Source organism: Otolemur garnettii, unplaced genomic scaffold (assembly GCF_000181295.1).
Source record: "Otolemur garnettii isolate 467f Iridium unplaced genomic scaffold, OtoGar3 scaffold00017, whole genome shotgun sequence".
In the NCBI taxonomy this organism is placed as follows: domain Eukaryota; kingdom Metazoa; phylum Chordata; class Mammalia; order Primates; family Galagidae; genus Otolemur; species Otolemur garnettii.
In genome coordinates, this window is record NW_003852412.1 from 2,476,516 (window position 1) to 2,489,631 (window position 13,116).

Here is a 13,116-nt window from a genome sequence, read left to right on the forward strand (position 1 = left end):
TTTAAGCTAGAAGTGAAAGACTTCATAATACTAAGTAATTAATTAACTTTTGGCCTATGTTGAATATCCCTTTATTTGTGTGATCCTTCTACACTCTATGTGCTAGGGAAATTTGGCCTTTCCAGAGAAAGGAAGGTGTTTTTGTTATTATAGTGGGTTTGTGTCTTTTTTTTTTTTTTTTTTTTTTTAGGGGCATGCATTAGGGTAGTGAAGCATAGGGTTTCTATCTCAGGACTGCAGTTGATTTATCAAAACTGTTCAGGTTTCACAAACATTTAAAAAAAAAAAACCCAATGTATAACAGATAAAATGAGTGTTATATCAATATAAGTAGTATAGTTCCTATGTGGGTATACATAAATACATACGTTAATACTAATAACTAATACATATAAAATAGATTATTGTTATTTGATGTTTTCAATAAGACCTACCTTTTATGCATGTTAAGAAATCTGTTCTGAATTTACATAGTAATAGAAATGATAAAATAACTTTGTTTCTGAAATTAGTAAGTAAAAGTAATACAAATGTAGATGCTGCAAATTAGAAAATAGTAGGTTTTTGATAAAGCTAATATAAAATTTAATTTTTATTCTGTTCCTATAAAGCATAGCAGTTATTTAATGCAAGTTTTAAATTTCATCTTGAATTTATCTATATTTAGAGATATATCAGATAATTGTTTAGAGAGTTATTTCTGCACATATGGTTGTCGTAAATATAATTTTTACCACTGAAACTAGGCATGGTGCTTTTGAAAATTTGCTGCATATGCTTTATTTGAGTTTAGTGTAATTTAGTACACTGTTTTAAAACACTCGAAGAATTCATAAAGGAAGTGCATAGCCAATTTAGTTCTAAATATATCCACATGTGAATTATTTAAGAAAGTTTTTCCTTTTGGGGGGGCAAGAGGGTGAGGAAGAATGTGTGGAATCCTTATTGAAATTAATTGTTAGAATTCACTAATTAAATATGGCAGATCAGACTTATTTTAGAGTAATTTTTTTAGGTTATGGGGATTTTCTTTTTAGTGTCTAAGATTATTTTGGTGTTCTTGGTTTTATGCTAGCTACTAGGCAATTGTTTATAGGCAAGGCATTTTAGACATCAACTTCCTCTCTTCAGATAAGTATGCATAAATTAGTTGTAAGAGTTAATTTAAGTATTCTGGGATTAGGGAACAGTTTTTGTCGGTTACTCCAAAATTTTTTTAGCAATCTCCCAAGGCATATTATTTAGAACTGAATTCTTTTAGGCACATCTATGAGGTTGGTGAGATGCCTTATTAACTGGATGGATGTAGTCTTTTTAATTGAAGCTGCTTACAAGAAGTAGGATTTTGTTTTCTTCTATTTGAAATTGAATGGAATCTGTTGGAGGGTTATCCAAATTGTTTGCATCACAAGAAGGTAGTTTCAGTAACAGGATAGGGGCACTCATTAAGGAACAAATTTCAATTCGCACATATTTGTTTTTTCTTTTTCTTTTTTTTGACTAATTTGGTTATTTGCCATTTCTGGGGATTAAACTTTAAAAAATGTTCTTCTTTTCTGTATCTGATGTTCTGTGTGCTATTAGTGATGCAGCCAACACGAACGGTTGTCATGTGTAACACAACTTTCGATCACCGCGAAAACACCGTCCTGGGAAAGCGTCCATGCTTGATATCGTTTGGTTCATGAACATTAAGTTTCCAGTACAGGTGACCCATAGCTCAAAGTGTTAAATAATTGTCTACATTATTCAATTTTTAAAATAATGTTCCATTAATGAGATTGTTAATCTTTGAAGTTTTGCTCACTTTTATTTTTCCTAATAGAGCAGGATAAAAGGAAAGACTTAAGTTCTTATTTATTTCTTTATACCAATCTGATAGATAGATTCATTTATTATTATTATTTTTTAAGTGCAAGGGTTATTTGTAAAATCATAGTGTAAAGTTTGTGTGGTGCTTCTGCTTTCTGTAATGTTTGAAACTTGCCTCTGCAGGTAAAATCCCGGAGGAATCTAAAGCCCTTTCTTTATTGGCTCCTGCTCCAACCATGACAAGTCTGATGCCTGGTGCAGGATTGCTTCCCATACCAACGCCAAATCCCTTGACTACAGTAAGTACTATATGCTCTTTTATGAAAAGGGTAAGGTTCAGCTATGTAATCAGTTGAATAAAGAGCTTAGAAAATTATTTTCATTTCAGAAAAAAATCTGTTATTTTTTTTTTAAGTGGAGAGAATTCACAGTTACTACTTAAATTCTTTTTCCACATTATCTCTAACTTGAACTGACTTTTGGAATTACTCCTGAAGTGATTTAATGATTAACTGAATTGAGAATAGAAATACAGTAGAACCTCTATAAATTGACCACTCTAGAGACTGTAGCAAGCTGGGTAAGCTGGTCAATATAGGGAACTAGGCCTGCTGTACTGATATGTAATCGTGGTGCATGTCCAGTCTGTGAAAATTAGGTCAACTTAAGGAGGTGGTCAGCTATGGAGATTCTACTGTAGATTATTCATTAGAAAATAAGGTATTGAAAAAGTATTTTAGATAGCATGAGGAACTGGGAGGAAATACGGTTCATGAGGACTACCATTTTAAAATGAAATGCCCTATGACCTTGGTAATGGGAAAAAATATCTGAGAAGCATTTGTTTGATATCGAGAAAAGGCTACCAGGCAAGAACATGGCTAAAATATTTTCCCATTAACTATGCAGAATTAAATAGTAATTTAATGCTCCTTTGTGATTTCCAAATGAGATAATAAAAAGAATATTACTGTTATTGGGCTCATGATTTTTCTATAAAAAATTCTAGTCATATTCATTTTAAAAGAAGGGCCATTTTTCTTCAAAAACAAACCCAAAACAAATTACAAAGCTCAGATCAATTGGAAGTTGAATTTAGCTTTGTGGGGTTGGATAGGAGGTAAACTTAATATGTAAGCTTTGTGATTGTTAATTGAAACTTTTAAGTGCAGAATTTTAGATTTTTATGTAGGGTTTTTTATACCATGGGAAGGAGCTGTAATTTATTCTAAAGGTAATTAGAAGCCATAGTTTAGTTTCGGGCCAGGGTAGGGGATTATTTGACATTTTGAAAAGATCAGATTGGCTGTTGAGACAACAATAAGTGATATTGTCGCTGCCGCTGGCCCCAGCAGGCAACCCCTAGTGGCAATGGGGCTGGGACTGGTTAATTTTTTCAACTACTAACAGAATAAATCTAAAAAAAATTAAATAAATAAAAGTGACATTGGTTTTATAAACTTTAGTTTTCACCTTTAGGAAGTGCTATTACTTAACATTTACTAAATCTTTGTAGTTTTGCAACATATTTGCATGTATAATCATCAGTGGTCAAAATTTTCTTGAATAGCATAAACAGACATGAAAAAAGTGGTGTTTTTTTTTTTTCCTTAAAGTGTTTACATCTGGAAAGTTTTCCCATTTTCTTTTTTTTTTTCAAGACAAAAGTCTCACTTTGTTGCCCTTGGTAGAGTGCTGTGTTGTTATAGCTCACAGCAACTTAAAACTCTTGGGCTCAAGTAATCCTCTTTCGCAGTTTCTCTTTTGTTTCTTTCTTTGTTTTTTCTTTAGTAGAATGGGGTCTTGCTCTTGCTCAGGCTGGTCTCAAACTCATGAGCTGAAAGGATGTACCAACCTCAGCTTCCCAGAGTGCTAGGTTTCTTTTTTTGAGACAGAGCCTCAAGCTCTATTGCCTTAGGTAGAGTGCTCTGGCATCACAGCTCACAGCAACCTCCAACTCCTGGGCTTAGGCGATTCTCTTGCCTCAGCCTCCTGAGTAGCTGCGCCTATAGGCACCCACCACAACACCTGGCTGTTTTTTGTTTGTAGTTGTCATTGTTTGGCAGGCCCAGGCTGGATTTGAACCTGCCAGCTCTGGTGTATGTGGCTGGCGCCTTAGCCGTTTGAGCTACAGGCACTGAGCCACATTTTCAAATTCTGATATCTTATCTCGTCTGGTTTAAGTGGACATTAAAATTAATATTATTCTTTATATTTGAACTACAAACTGAATGTAGTAATAATGTTATGGAAAGCTTATTCAAAGGTTTTTGTCTTTTTTATACCATAGTATAAGTAAGGGCCTTAACATTTAAGATTTATTTTCTTAGGTAAACTTGTTCTTTTTTGTTTTGTGAATGATGGTACCCTGCTTTTACCACTGGATAGTGTTAGGCACATCATTTAATTTTTTAAAGTATTTTTCTTTATCTGTGAAAGTGGCATAAAAATAATGTTTCAAGGTTGATATGATAATTAAGAACTTAGTGAAATTAGATGAAATAATAATTGTTGGCTATTTGGAACTCACACAGTCTGTTTAAGAATGAGCAACTTTTGGGCCTCATTATTTGTGAATTCTGCGTTTATGACTAGGTGAAGTTTTTTGGAACTTTCCACCTCAACCCTTTAAAGTGCTTTTGTGGTCGTTTGTGGACATAGCGATAAAAATTTGAGTTGCTAGATGTGCACTTTTTCAGGTGATGTAAAATTCTCCTTATTTTGGCACTCATGGTGTAAACAAGTGTATTTTCTGCAGTTTTAGTGCCTTTTTTTTTTTTTTTTTGAATTTTTGTGCTTTTTGTTGGTGATTTTACTCCCAAGTGTAATGCTAAAGTTCTATGAGATGTTCCTCAGGAAGGCTGTGATGTGCCTCATTGACAAAATACAGGTGTGTTAGCTAAGCTTCATTCAGGTATGACTTACAGTGCGGCTGGTTGTGAGTTCAATGTTAATGAATCAAGAGAAAAACTTAATTGTAGTTGGGGGAGGGGTAAGGGAGAGGGAAGAAGAGAGGATGAGGGAGAGGGCAGAAGAGGAGGGGTCTGGTGTGCTCCCACTTAATGGACATAACGTCAAGGTATAAGGCATATGTCTTGGGTGCTGGACACAAATATAATAGGGACTTTACCCAACAAATGCAAAACTTTGTAATCTAATCATTTGCACCCTCATATTAATCTGAAATTTAAAAGAAGTGTAAATGAATCAACAGTATATAATAACTAACGTGTCTTTAAACAGAAACACATATAAAATAAGGTTATGTATTTATTGGTTGATGAACGTGTGACCAGAGGCTGGCAGGAACTTCACTATGTGTTTTCCTTAGGAACAGTGGTTCAGCATTCAGTAATCCATTGTTTCTAGAAATGTTACAGAACATAGCTACCTCAAATAATAAGAATTGACTGTTTTTAATGTCAAGATAAAAGAATAGCTAAAATACTCTGTTAAAAAGTGTATTTCCAGCCAGGCGTGGTGACTGTCACCTGTAATCCTAGCATTCTGAGAGGCTGAGGCAGGTGAATTGCTCTAGCTAAGGAGATTGAAATCAGCCTGAGCAAGAGTGAGACCATCTGTACAAAAAAAATAGAAAACAAACAAAAAACTAGCTGGGCATTGTGGTGTACTCCTATAGTCACAGCTGTTCTGGAAGGGTAAGGCAAGAGGATTGCTTGAGCCCAAGAGTTTGATTGCTATGAGCTGTGACACCACAGCACTCTACCCAGGTTATGAAATAAGACTCTTGTCTCAAAAAAAAAAAAAAAGGAAAGAAATATATTTCTAATTACATTTAAAACTAATGTAACCTCTCTTAATTTGGAAATAACCTTGGTTTAAAGGTAGGGGTCCCTAGTCTCCTTCCATTCTTACTGAGTTGACCCATTATTTTCAAGTTTAGAGAATGGTAATTTTGAATAACAGTAGAAAATATATGCTCTGTGTTTTTTTTCTTTTAATAGCTTGGTGTTTCACTTAGCAGTTTGGGAGCTATACCAGCAGCAGCATTAGACCCCAACATTACAACACTTGGGGAGATACCACAGCCACCACTTATGGGAAATGTGGATCCTTCCAAGATTGATGAAATTAGGAGAACAGTCTATGTTGGAAATTTGAATTCCCAGGTAACTAATTTAAGAAGAGATTCAGTGGCAGAAACTCTTTTGCTTTTCATAAAAATCTTATCAATTGATAAAGTAATATTTACGTAATTTTTTTGAAGGAATACTATTAGGTCTCACTTTGAACAAATACTAAAGTCTCACTTTGTTTCCTCAGACAACAACAGCTGATCAACTACTTGAATTTTTTAAACAAGTTGGGGAAGTGAAGTTTGTGCGGATGGCAGGTGATGAGACTCAGCCAACTCGGTTTGCTTTTGTGGAATTTGCAGACCAAAATTCTGTCCCAAGGGCCCTTGCTTTTAATGGAGTTATGTTTGGAGACAGGCCACTGAAGTAAGAAATCCTAAACAAAGAAATTTAAATGATTTTTAAAATGTGAAGTATTTTTATGTAATTAAGGCTTTTTTCTTTTTGATAGTAATTGGCACTTTATAGAAAGGAAGACTATGTTAAATACAAATGAAATACATGAGATACTTAATCATTTTAGCCTTTAAATTCCTATATCTAAAGACATTTATCTTCATCATTTTCTATTTTACAAGGTCTAATAATGTTAACATTTTTATATATAATGATTGTAGGTCTTTTTCCAAATGTTTTGACAAATCAGGTTGGTTTTGCATTATGACTCTAAACTAATGGACGGTTTAACAAGTGAATTGAGCTACAGTACTACCAGTAATAAGAACTTTGGTAAATCCAGAATCTCAGGAAGAAAACAAAATATTAAGTTCCCCAAAATGTTGTAAACCAAACATTTCAACTTCTAAGATTTGCTCATGTCTTTGTTTGCAAAAAATCAATGTAGCTTTTCAGATACAAAAATTCTATTTCATAAAGATTATTGCAGCAAATGTAGTTTTATCTGAATTTCTTAGATAATTGCCTTAATCACACAGTTTGATCAGGATTTTGCTATTAAAGGATATATAACTTCTTAGTGGGTATTTGTCTTCTCAGTGTGGAAGGGGCAAAGCAGGACACAGCAAATTTATTTGTATGCATCAGAGAAGCCACTCTTCATCTAGTACAGGAAGAGTTTTATCTGATACTGCCAACATTCCAGTCCTTGTGTCTGACTCAGCTGTGATTCAGGGTTGATTAAAAGGGTACACATAATACATGGCTTTCCTTTCATCTTCCCAGGGTGCACAAGTTATCAATATAATTTTATGATTGAGAAATGGAAATGATTTGTTTTAATATTAGTATCAACATTTTAATTTATTATGATTATAAGCTATGTGGAAAAGCACTTCCTCTGGTCTATTTGAGTTTTTAAAGAAGTCAGCCAGGGTTCAATTTTTTTCCCCACTTTGGCTTTGTTAGTAAAAAATGAGAAGAATAGAGATAAAAGATTAATCATGGTTTTGAAGTTGTTTTTGGTTATTCTGTATGTAGTTATATCCTTTTTAATGTGCTTTTGAGACGTCCTCAGATTTATAAATATGTGTTTCATGTAAACATGTAATTGTTTCATGTTTTATAAAATGTGGTGTGTTATTTGTGATTGGCTAATATTTTTAATTTAGAATAAATCACTCCAACAATGCAATAGTAAAACCCCCTGAGATGACACCTCAGGCTGCAGCTAAGGAATTAGAAGAAGTAATGAAGCGAGTACGAGAGGCTCAGTCATTTATCTCAGCAGCTATTGAACCAGGTAAGGCCATGTAGCATTGTTACATAGGTCATAGCTTAGAGATTATAGACTCTAAAGAACTGAAAGGAATTTTAGAAATTATCTCATTCAGTCCCTTCGTTTTACAAATAAGAAGACTGACACTCAAGAAATAGTAAGTGAAGCATATTCATGTCAAAGAGCAACTTAGTACAAATCCTGTCTTTTTCCATTAGCCTGAGGAATTCAGCTCCTTATATTTTAGTATGTTACTGTGAGGCCGAAAAGAAAAGAGTAAATACATTTAAAATGTTAGGATTCATCAGGTTTACTTTCCTTCAAAGTTTTAACTTTAAAAATAGGAAAGAGAACCCATGGTTTAGGGGAAAAGAACCCACAGATACTGTTTTAGCGAGGTAAAGAAACACCTATTCCAATTTTTATGTTGCTAACTAAAATAATTTAAATATCCAGTGTAAAATCATCTAGGTGGTTTATATTGAGCAGATTTCCTGAATTAACACTCAGAATTTAAGCTTCATTTCTAGCAGAATAAATGGAAAAAGGACTGAAAATCACTATCATAGGAATTGCAGACATGTTATAATCGTACGTTATGGCAGCAACAAATTATTACGAACAGCTGTTTATAATCATCTGGTTTATATGTACTGCTGCAGGGTGGCTGCACTCAACGAGTTTATGCAATGACTTTCTTGGATGTTTCTGAAGGATAATTGCACAGGAGGAGGATGTACAGAGAGTAGGCCCCTTGCACTATATGTGGTACATTCCACTTGTGCCTGATTATTAATTGGGATCTTTAATTGTTCTGAGCTTACACTGCAAAGTGGTTTTTTCCTCCCAGAGTCTGGAAAGAGCAATGAAAGAAAAGGCGGTCGATCTCGTTCCCACTCTCGCTCAAAATCCAGGTCTAGCTCAAAATCCCATTCTAGAAGGAAAAGATCACAGTCAAAACACAGGTGAGAATTTTTGCTATCATATTTAATAGTTTTTTTTAAGCTTAGTATTTAAAATAGTTAAGATTTGATGAGTCTTTATCAAAATACCAGAATTTGGAAATTTCAGTAGCATTTATCTAATTATAATACTGTAGCTTAAAGAATGAAATATTTAATTTTTAATATTTCAACTAATTTTTAGATTTAGAAGTTTGTTTTCTTTTTAAAGATACTTTATTTCTGATTTTTCTAAGAGTAAACTATTCTTTATATAGAAGTTATAGAAACTTTTTGTTCATCATCTATGGTTATTATTCAAGTAGGAGGGGTTTTTTTGTTTCCTTTCTTTATCCATTCTAGGTCTGGGGGTCACCACCTTAGATCTTGATTTCAAGCAGTTCCCTATCTCCAGGACCATGTGTCTAGTGGAGAACATTGAGTCCTTGGTACTTCGGGTGATAAGGGTCTCCTCTGCCCACTTTTGGACCTGAAACACAGGAGTAACTTTCATTTTTAGCTTCAGCTGTTGTACTTTTCCTATTTCTTTCTTTCTTTCTTTTTTTTTTTTTTGAAATAGAGTCTCACTATTTTGCCCTTGGTAGAGTGCTGTGGCATGACAGCTCAGACTCTTGGGCTTAAGTGATTCTCTTGCCTCAGCCTCCCAAGTAGCTGGGACTACAGGCGCCCGCCGCAGTGCCGGGCTATTTTTTTGTTGCAGTTGTCAGTGTTGTTTAGCTGGCCTGGGCTGGGTTTGAACCCACCACCCTCGGTGCATGTGGCTGGCACCCTAACCACTGTGTATGAGCGCCAAGCCCCCATGTTCTATTTCTGTTCTATTTATCTTACTGTTGAACATAGCTTTGTCATTTTGAATTTCTTTATCTTTTCTTTTTGCTGCAAAGGGGACTTCAAAATATAAACTTGCAACCCCCATCTCCATTGGCAGTACCCTTTAGATCATGACTAAATTAAAAATTTTGTCTTTAAGCACTATTTTTGAAATTTGAAAAGTAAATATAGTAGATCTTAATTGCATATTATGTGTACACATGTACTCGTATCTTGAGAAAGGAGGGAAGGGAAAGTGTGTGTGTGTTAGAGAAGGAGGAATATGTCAGGAAAAGAAAAAAGGAACCAAGATGCTATATGTTAAGACTCACTAGTAAGCTCAGTTTAGTTTGTTTTTCTGTGATGATCAAGGAAATTCAAAGAATGGAATAGGAAAATAGGATGTTCTTTCTTTGATTTCTAGTAAACTGTAATTCTGGCTGTACTGGTGTATATTGTCTTAATTATTCTTAGTTTGTAAAATCTACTTTGGAATATAATTTCACTAACTCTTGTCTAAGGTCTTTTTTTTTTTTTTTTTTTTTTGAGATAGAGTCTCACTTTGTTGCCCTTGGTAGAGTGCTGTGGTGTCATAGCTCACAGCAACGTCAAACTCTTGGGCTTAAGAGATTCTCTCGTCTCAGCCTCCCAAGTAGCTGGGACTATAGGCGCCTGCCACTTTTTAGAGAAGGGCTCTTGATCTGGCTCAGGCTGATCTTGAACTCATGAGCTCAGGCTGTCCACCTGCCTGGGCCTTCCAGAGTGCTAGGATTACAGGAGTGATCCATGCTGCCTGACTATATCCAGGATCTTACAGTTAGGCATGTTCAGAACCAAGTGAAGGAAGTTGTTTGATGTACAAAGAACAAGGTAGTGCAGCAGAAGCCAGACTTGAGACAGGGAAAGTACAACAGAAGCAGCTGGACTATGGATATTTTCCTATATTGACAGGAGATGAAGGAAATAGAAAACCAGGCAGAAAAAAAAATCAGTGATCTGAATCTTATTTGTGTGTTGAGTTTAAGAGCACTGAGTTCCAAGGGAAAAATCAAAACTTGATGATTGATGATGTCAATTGTTTCCTTGGTAATCTGCATGAAGCATTATATGCTTTTTGAAATTATGGCAAGTAGTTTAGCTATATACTTCAAGGTTTTTGTTTGTATTTTCAGTATATTTGGCTATTTTCTCCCTCCCAAGGGTGAGAGAGGGTAGGGCTATTTAGTCTAAATTAAAATTTGTTGATCTCATTCATGGGAGTATATTCTAGTAGATCTATGTAGCATTAGAAATTATTAACTCTTAACATATATATATGTATTTTTTTGTCAGCATATTCTCTTTTTATACGTGTGTGGAAACTTTGACTAAGTGCTCAAACAAATATAAAAGAGGATGAGTTCTCTTTAAAGGCAAAAAAAAAAATCCCTTACCTAAAAGCATTTGGTTTAAGGATCTTGACTTGGAAGGATTCTAATCCCCCACCTCCCAGTTTCCCAGGAGTCTGGGAGGGAATGACAGGCCTTTCTTGGCTTTTCTTCCCATGGCAGTTCGAGTTGATGCCTTCTAGTCTTGCTCTGACTTAGTAGACTTAGCAAGAGTGTGGGTTGCAGATGCCTTTATTTTAAAAATCCACCATCTTCATATGCCTCCAGATCTGTACTCTTACCTTCTAAACACCACCCCTCCCCCAAACACTTGCTTGTTCCTTCTCATTCTTAGAATAAGAAGAAAGGGTTTGTTATTGTGACCTTACCTAGGATTGGGGAGATATATTACCATTTTGTCCAAATTTTGATAAATTTTGTTCATAGAAACACTGTTTCTATGAATAACACAAGCATTAAAAGTTGTATAGTGCTGTAATTGTTGTATTTTTAAGTTAAGTAACTTACAGACCAACATAGAAAGTAATAGACATTTTACAATGATTTAATGGAAAACAACTGATTTACAAATGAACTTTGCAGCATAATGGTAAGTTACCATTTATTTACAGTTTAATTTACAAATACGATTCTGCATTATTCAAAATAATGGGAATATAATTTATCATTTAAAAATGGGAACTGCTGATAATAGCATACATTTTTATCATTGGTTGGAATTAGATCTTTTTTGACTACTTTTAGCATTCTTAATTGGAAAACTAGTGTAGTGGATAAGATAGAAACATGAAAATGTTTAATGTCAAAATTAAAATGTAATATTACCCATGAACAGTGATTTTTGAAATCTCTGGTTCGTGATAAGTGTTTTTTAATTTAATTTTTTTTATTATTATTAATGTTTATTCGGGCTATATTTGATTTCTTAAAAGATGTTTCTTTGGTTAATTAGGATAGAAAGCGCTGCTTTGATGAAAACAAAATAATTATATTTTTAGCAAAGGTACTTAGAACAGAAATCTTTTTTTTTTTTTTAAGAGACTGAGTCTCACTTTGTTGCCCTCGGTAGAGTGCTGTGGCATCACAGCTCACAGCAACTTCTAACTCCTGGGCATGGGTGATTCTCTTGCCTCAGCCTCCCAAGTAGCTGGGACTACAGGCATCCGCCACAACGTCCAGGTATTTTTTTGTTGCAGTTTGGCCGGGGCTGGGTTTCAACCTACCACCCTCAGTATATGGGGCCGGCGCCCTACTCACTGAGCCACAGGCGCCGCCCCAGAAAGCTCTATGTTAAGACTTTTTATTACTGTGCACAGAAACAAAGGCACTTTAAAACATTACCTTGTGTGGGTATCTGTAAATGAACTAATAATTGCCTTAAACTCTATTCCTTTACCTTTGTGTCTCAAGTTACTAATAATAAAGATTTCTTTTTTTTTTTGAGATGGAGTCTCATTTTTGTCACTTTCAGTAGAGTGTATCATAGCTCTTGCCTCAGCCTCCCGAGTAGCTGGGACTACAGGTGCCCACCACAGCACCCAGTTATTTTTAGAGACACGGGTCTCGCTCTTGCTCAGGCTGGTCTGGAACTCCTGAGCTTAAGCAGTCCACCTGCTTCAGCCTCCTGGAGTGTTTAGGATTATAGGCATGAGCTACTATGCCTGGCTAAATGTAGATTTTAATACTTTATTCTTTTCTTCTTTTTTTTTAAATTAAATCATAGCTGTGTATGTTAATGCAATCATGGGGTACAGTGTACTGGTTTTATATACAATTTGAAATGTTTTCACAAACTGGTTAATATAGCCTTCATGGCATTTTCTTAGTTGTTGTGTTAAGACATTTATATTCTATACCTAGTAAATAATACATTATTCTTAATACTAGCCTTTGACTAGGTAATAAAAGATAATTGCAGGCATTTATTTGGTGCGTTACTATATGCTAGATAGGAAGACAAGTGTATTATCTTTAAAGCCTTATAACAAATGATGTTAGAAAACAGTTAAAGTTTTATTTTAATTAATTATTTTTAGAGACAGGTGTTGCTCAGTTGCCCAGGCTGGAATGCAGTGGCACAATCATAGCTCAATGCAGCCTGGACTTTGAGGCTCAAGCGAGCCTCCTGAGTACCTGGGACTATAGGTCCAAACTCCCATACTTTTTAATTTTTCATGTTGGGTCTCACTATGTTGCCCAGGCTGGCTCCCATACTTTTTAAATTTTTCATGTTGGGTCTCACTATGTTGCTCAGGCTGGTCTTGAACTCCTGGCTTCAAGCGATTCTCCCACCTCAGCTTCCCAAAGTGCTGCGATTATAGGTGTGAGCCACTGTTGCTGGCCTAGAAAACAACTTTTGACATAAGTGAAAA

The 13,116-nt window shown here is 35.0% G+C and overlaps 1 protein-coding gene across 9 annotated transcripts in view; it reads left to right on the plus strand.

The window, feature by feature from the left end:
- Nucleotides 1-13,116, plus strand: part of SREK1 (splicing regulatory glutamic acid and lysine rich protein 1) — a 53,790-nt gene that overhangs the window by 18,423 nt on the left and 22,251 nt on the right. For 5 of the 9 annotated variants that reach the window (XM_003785880.3, XM_023510888.1, XM_023510889.1 and 2 more), the window contains exons 3-7: nt 1,996-2,111; nt 5,778-5,942; nt 6,097-6,275; nt 7,478-7,608; nt 8,435-8,549. In XM_003785880.3, the coding sequence (XP_003785928.1) occupies nt 1,996-2,111; nt 5,778-5,942; nt 6,097-6,275; nt 7,478-7,608; nt 8,435-8,549 (706 nt within the window). Of the gene's footprint in view, nt 1-1,584; nt 1,709-1,995; nt 2,112-5,777; nt 5,943-6,096; nt 6,276-7,477; nt 7,609-8,434; nt 8,550-13,116 lie in introns of all 9 variants that reach the window. The other 4 variants (XM_023510892.1, XM_023510891.1, XM_023510894.1 and 1 more) reach the window with 1 other exon arrangement.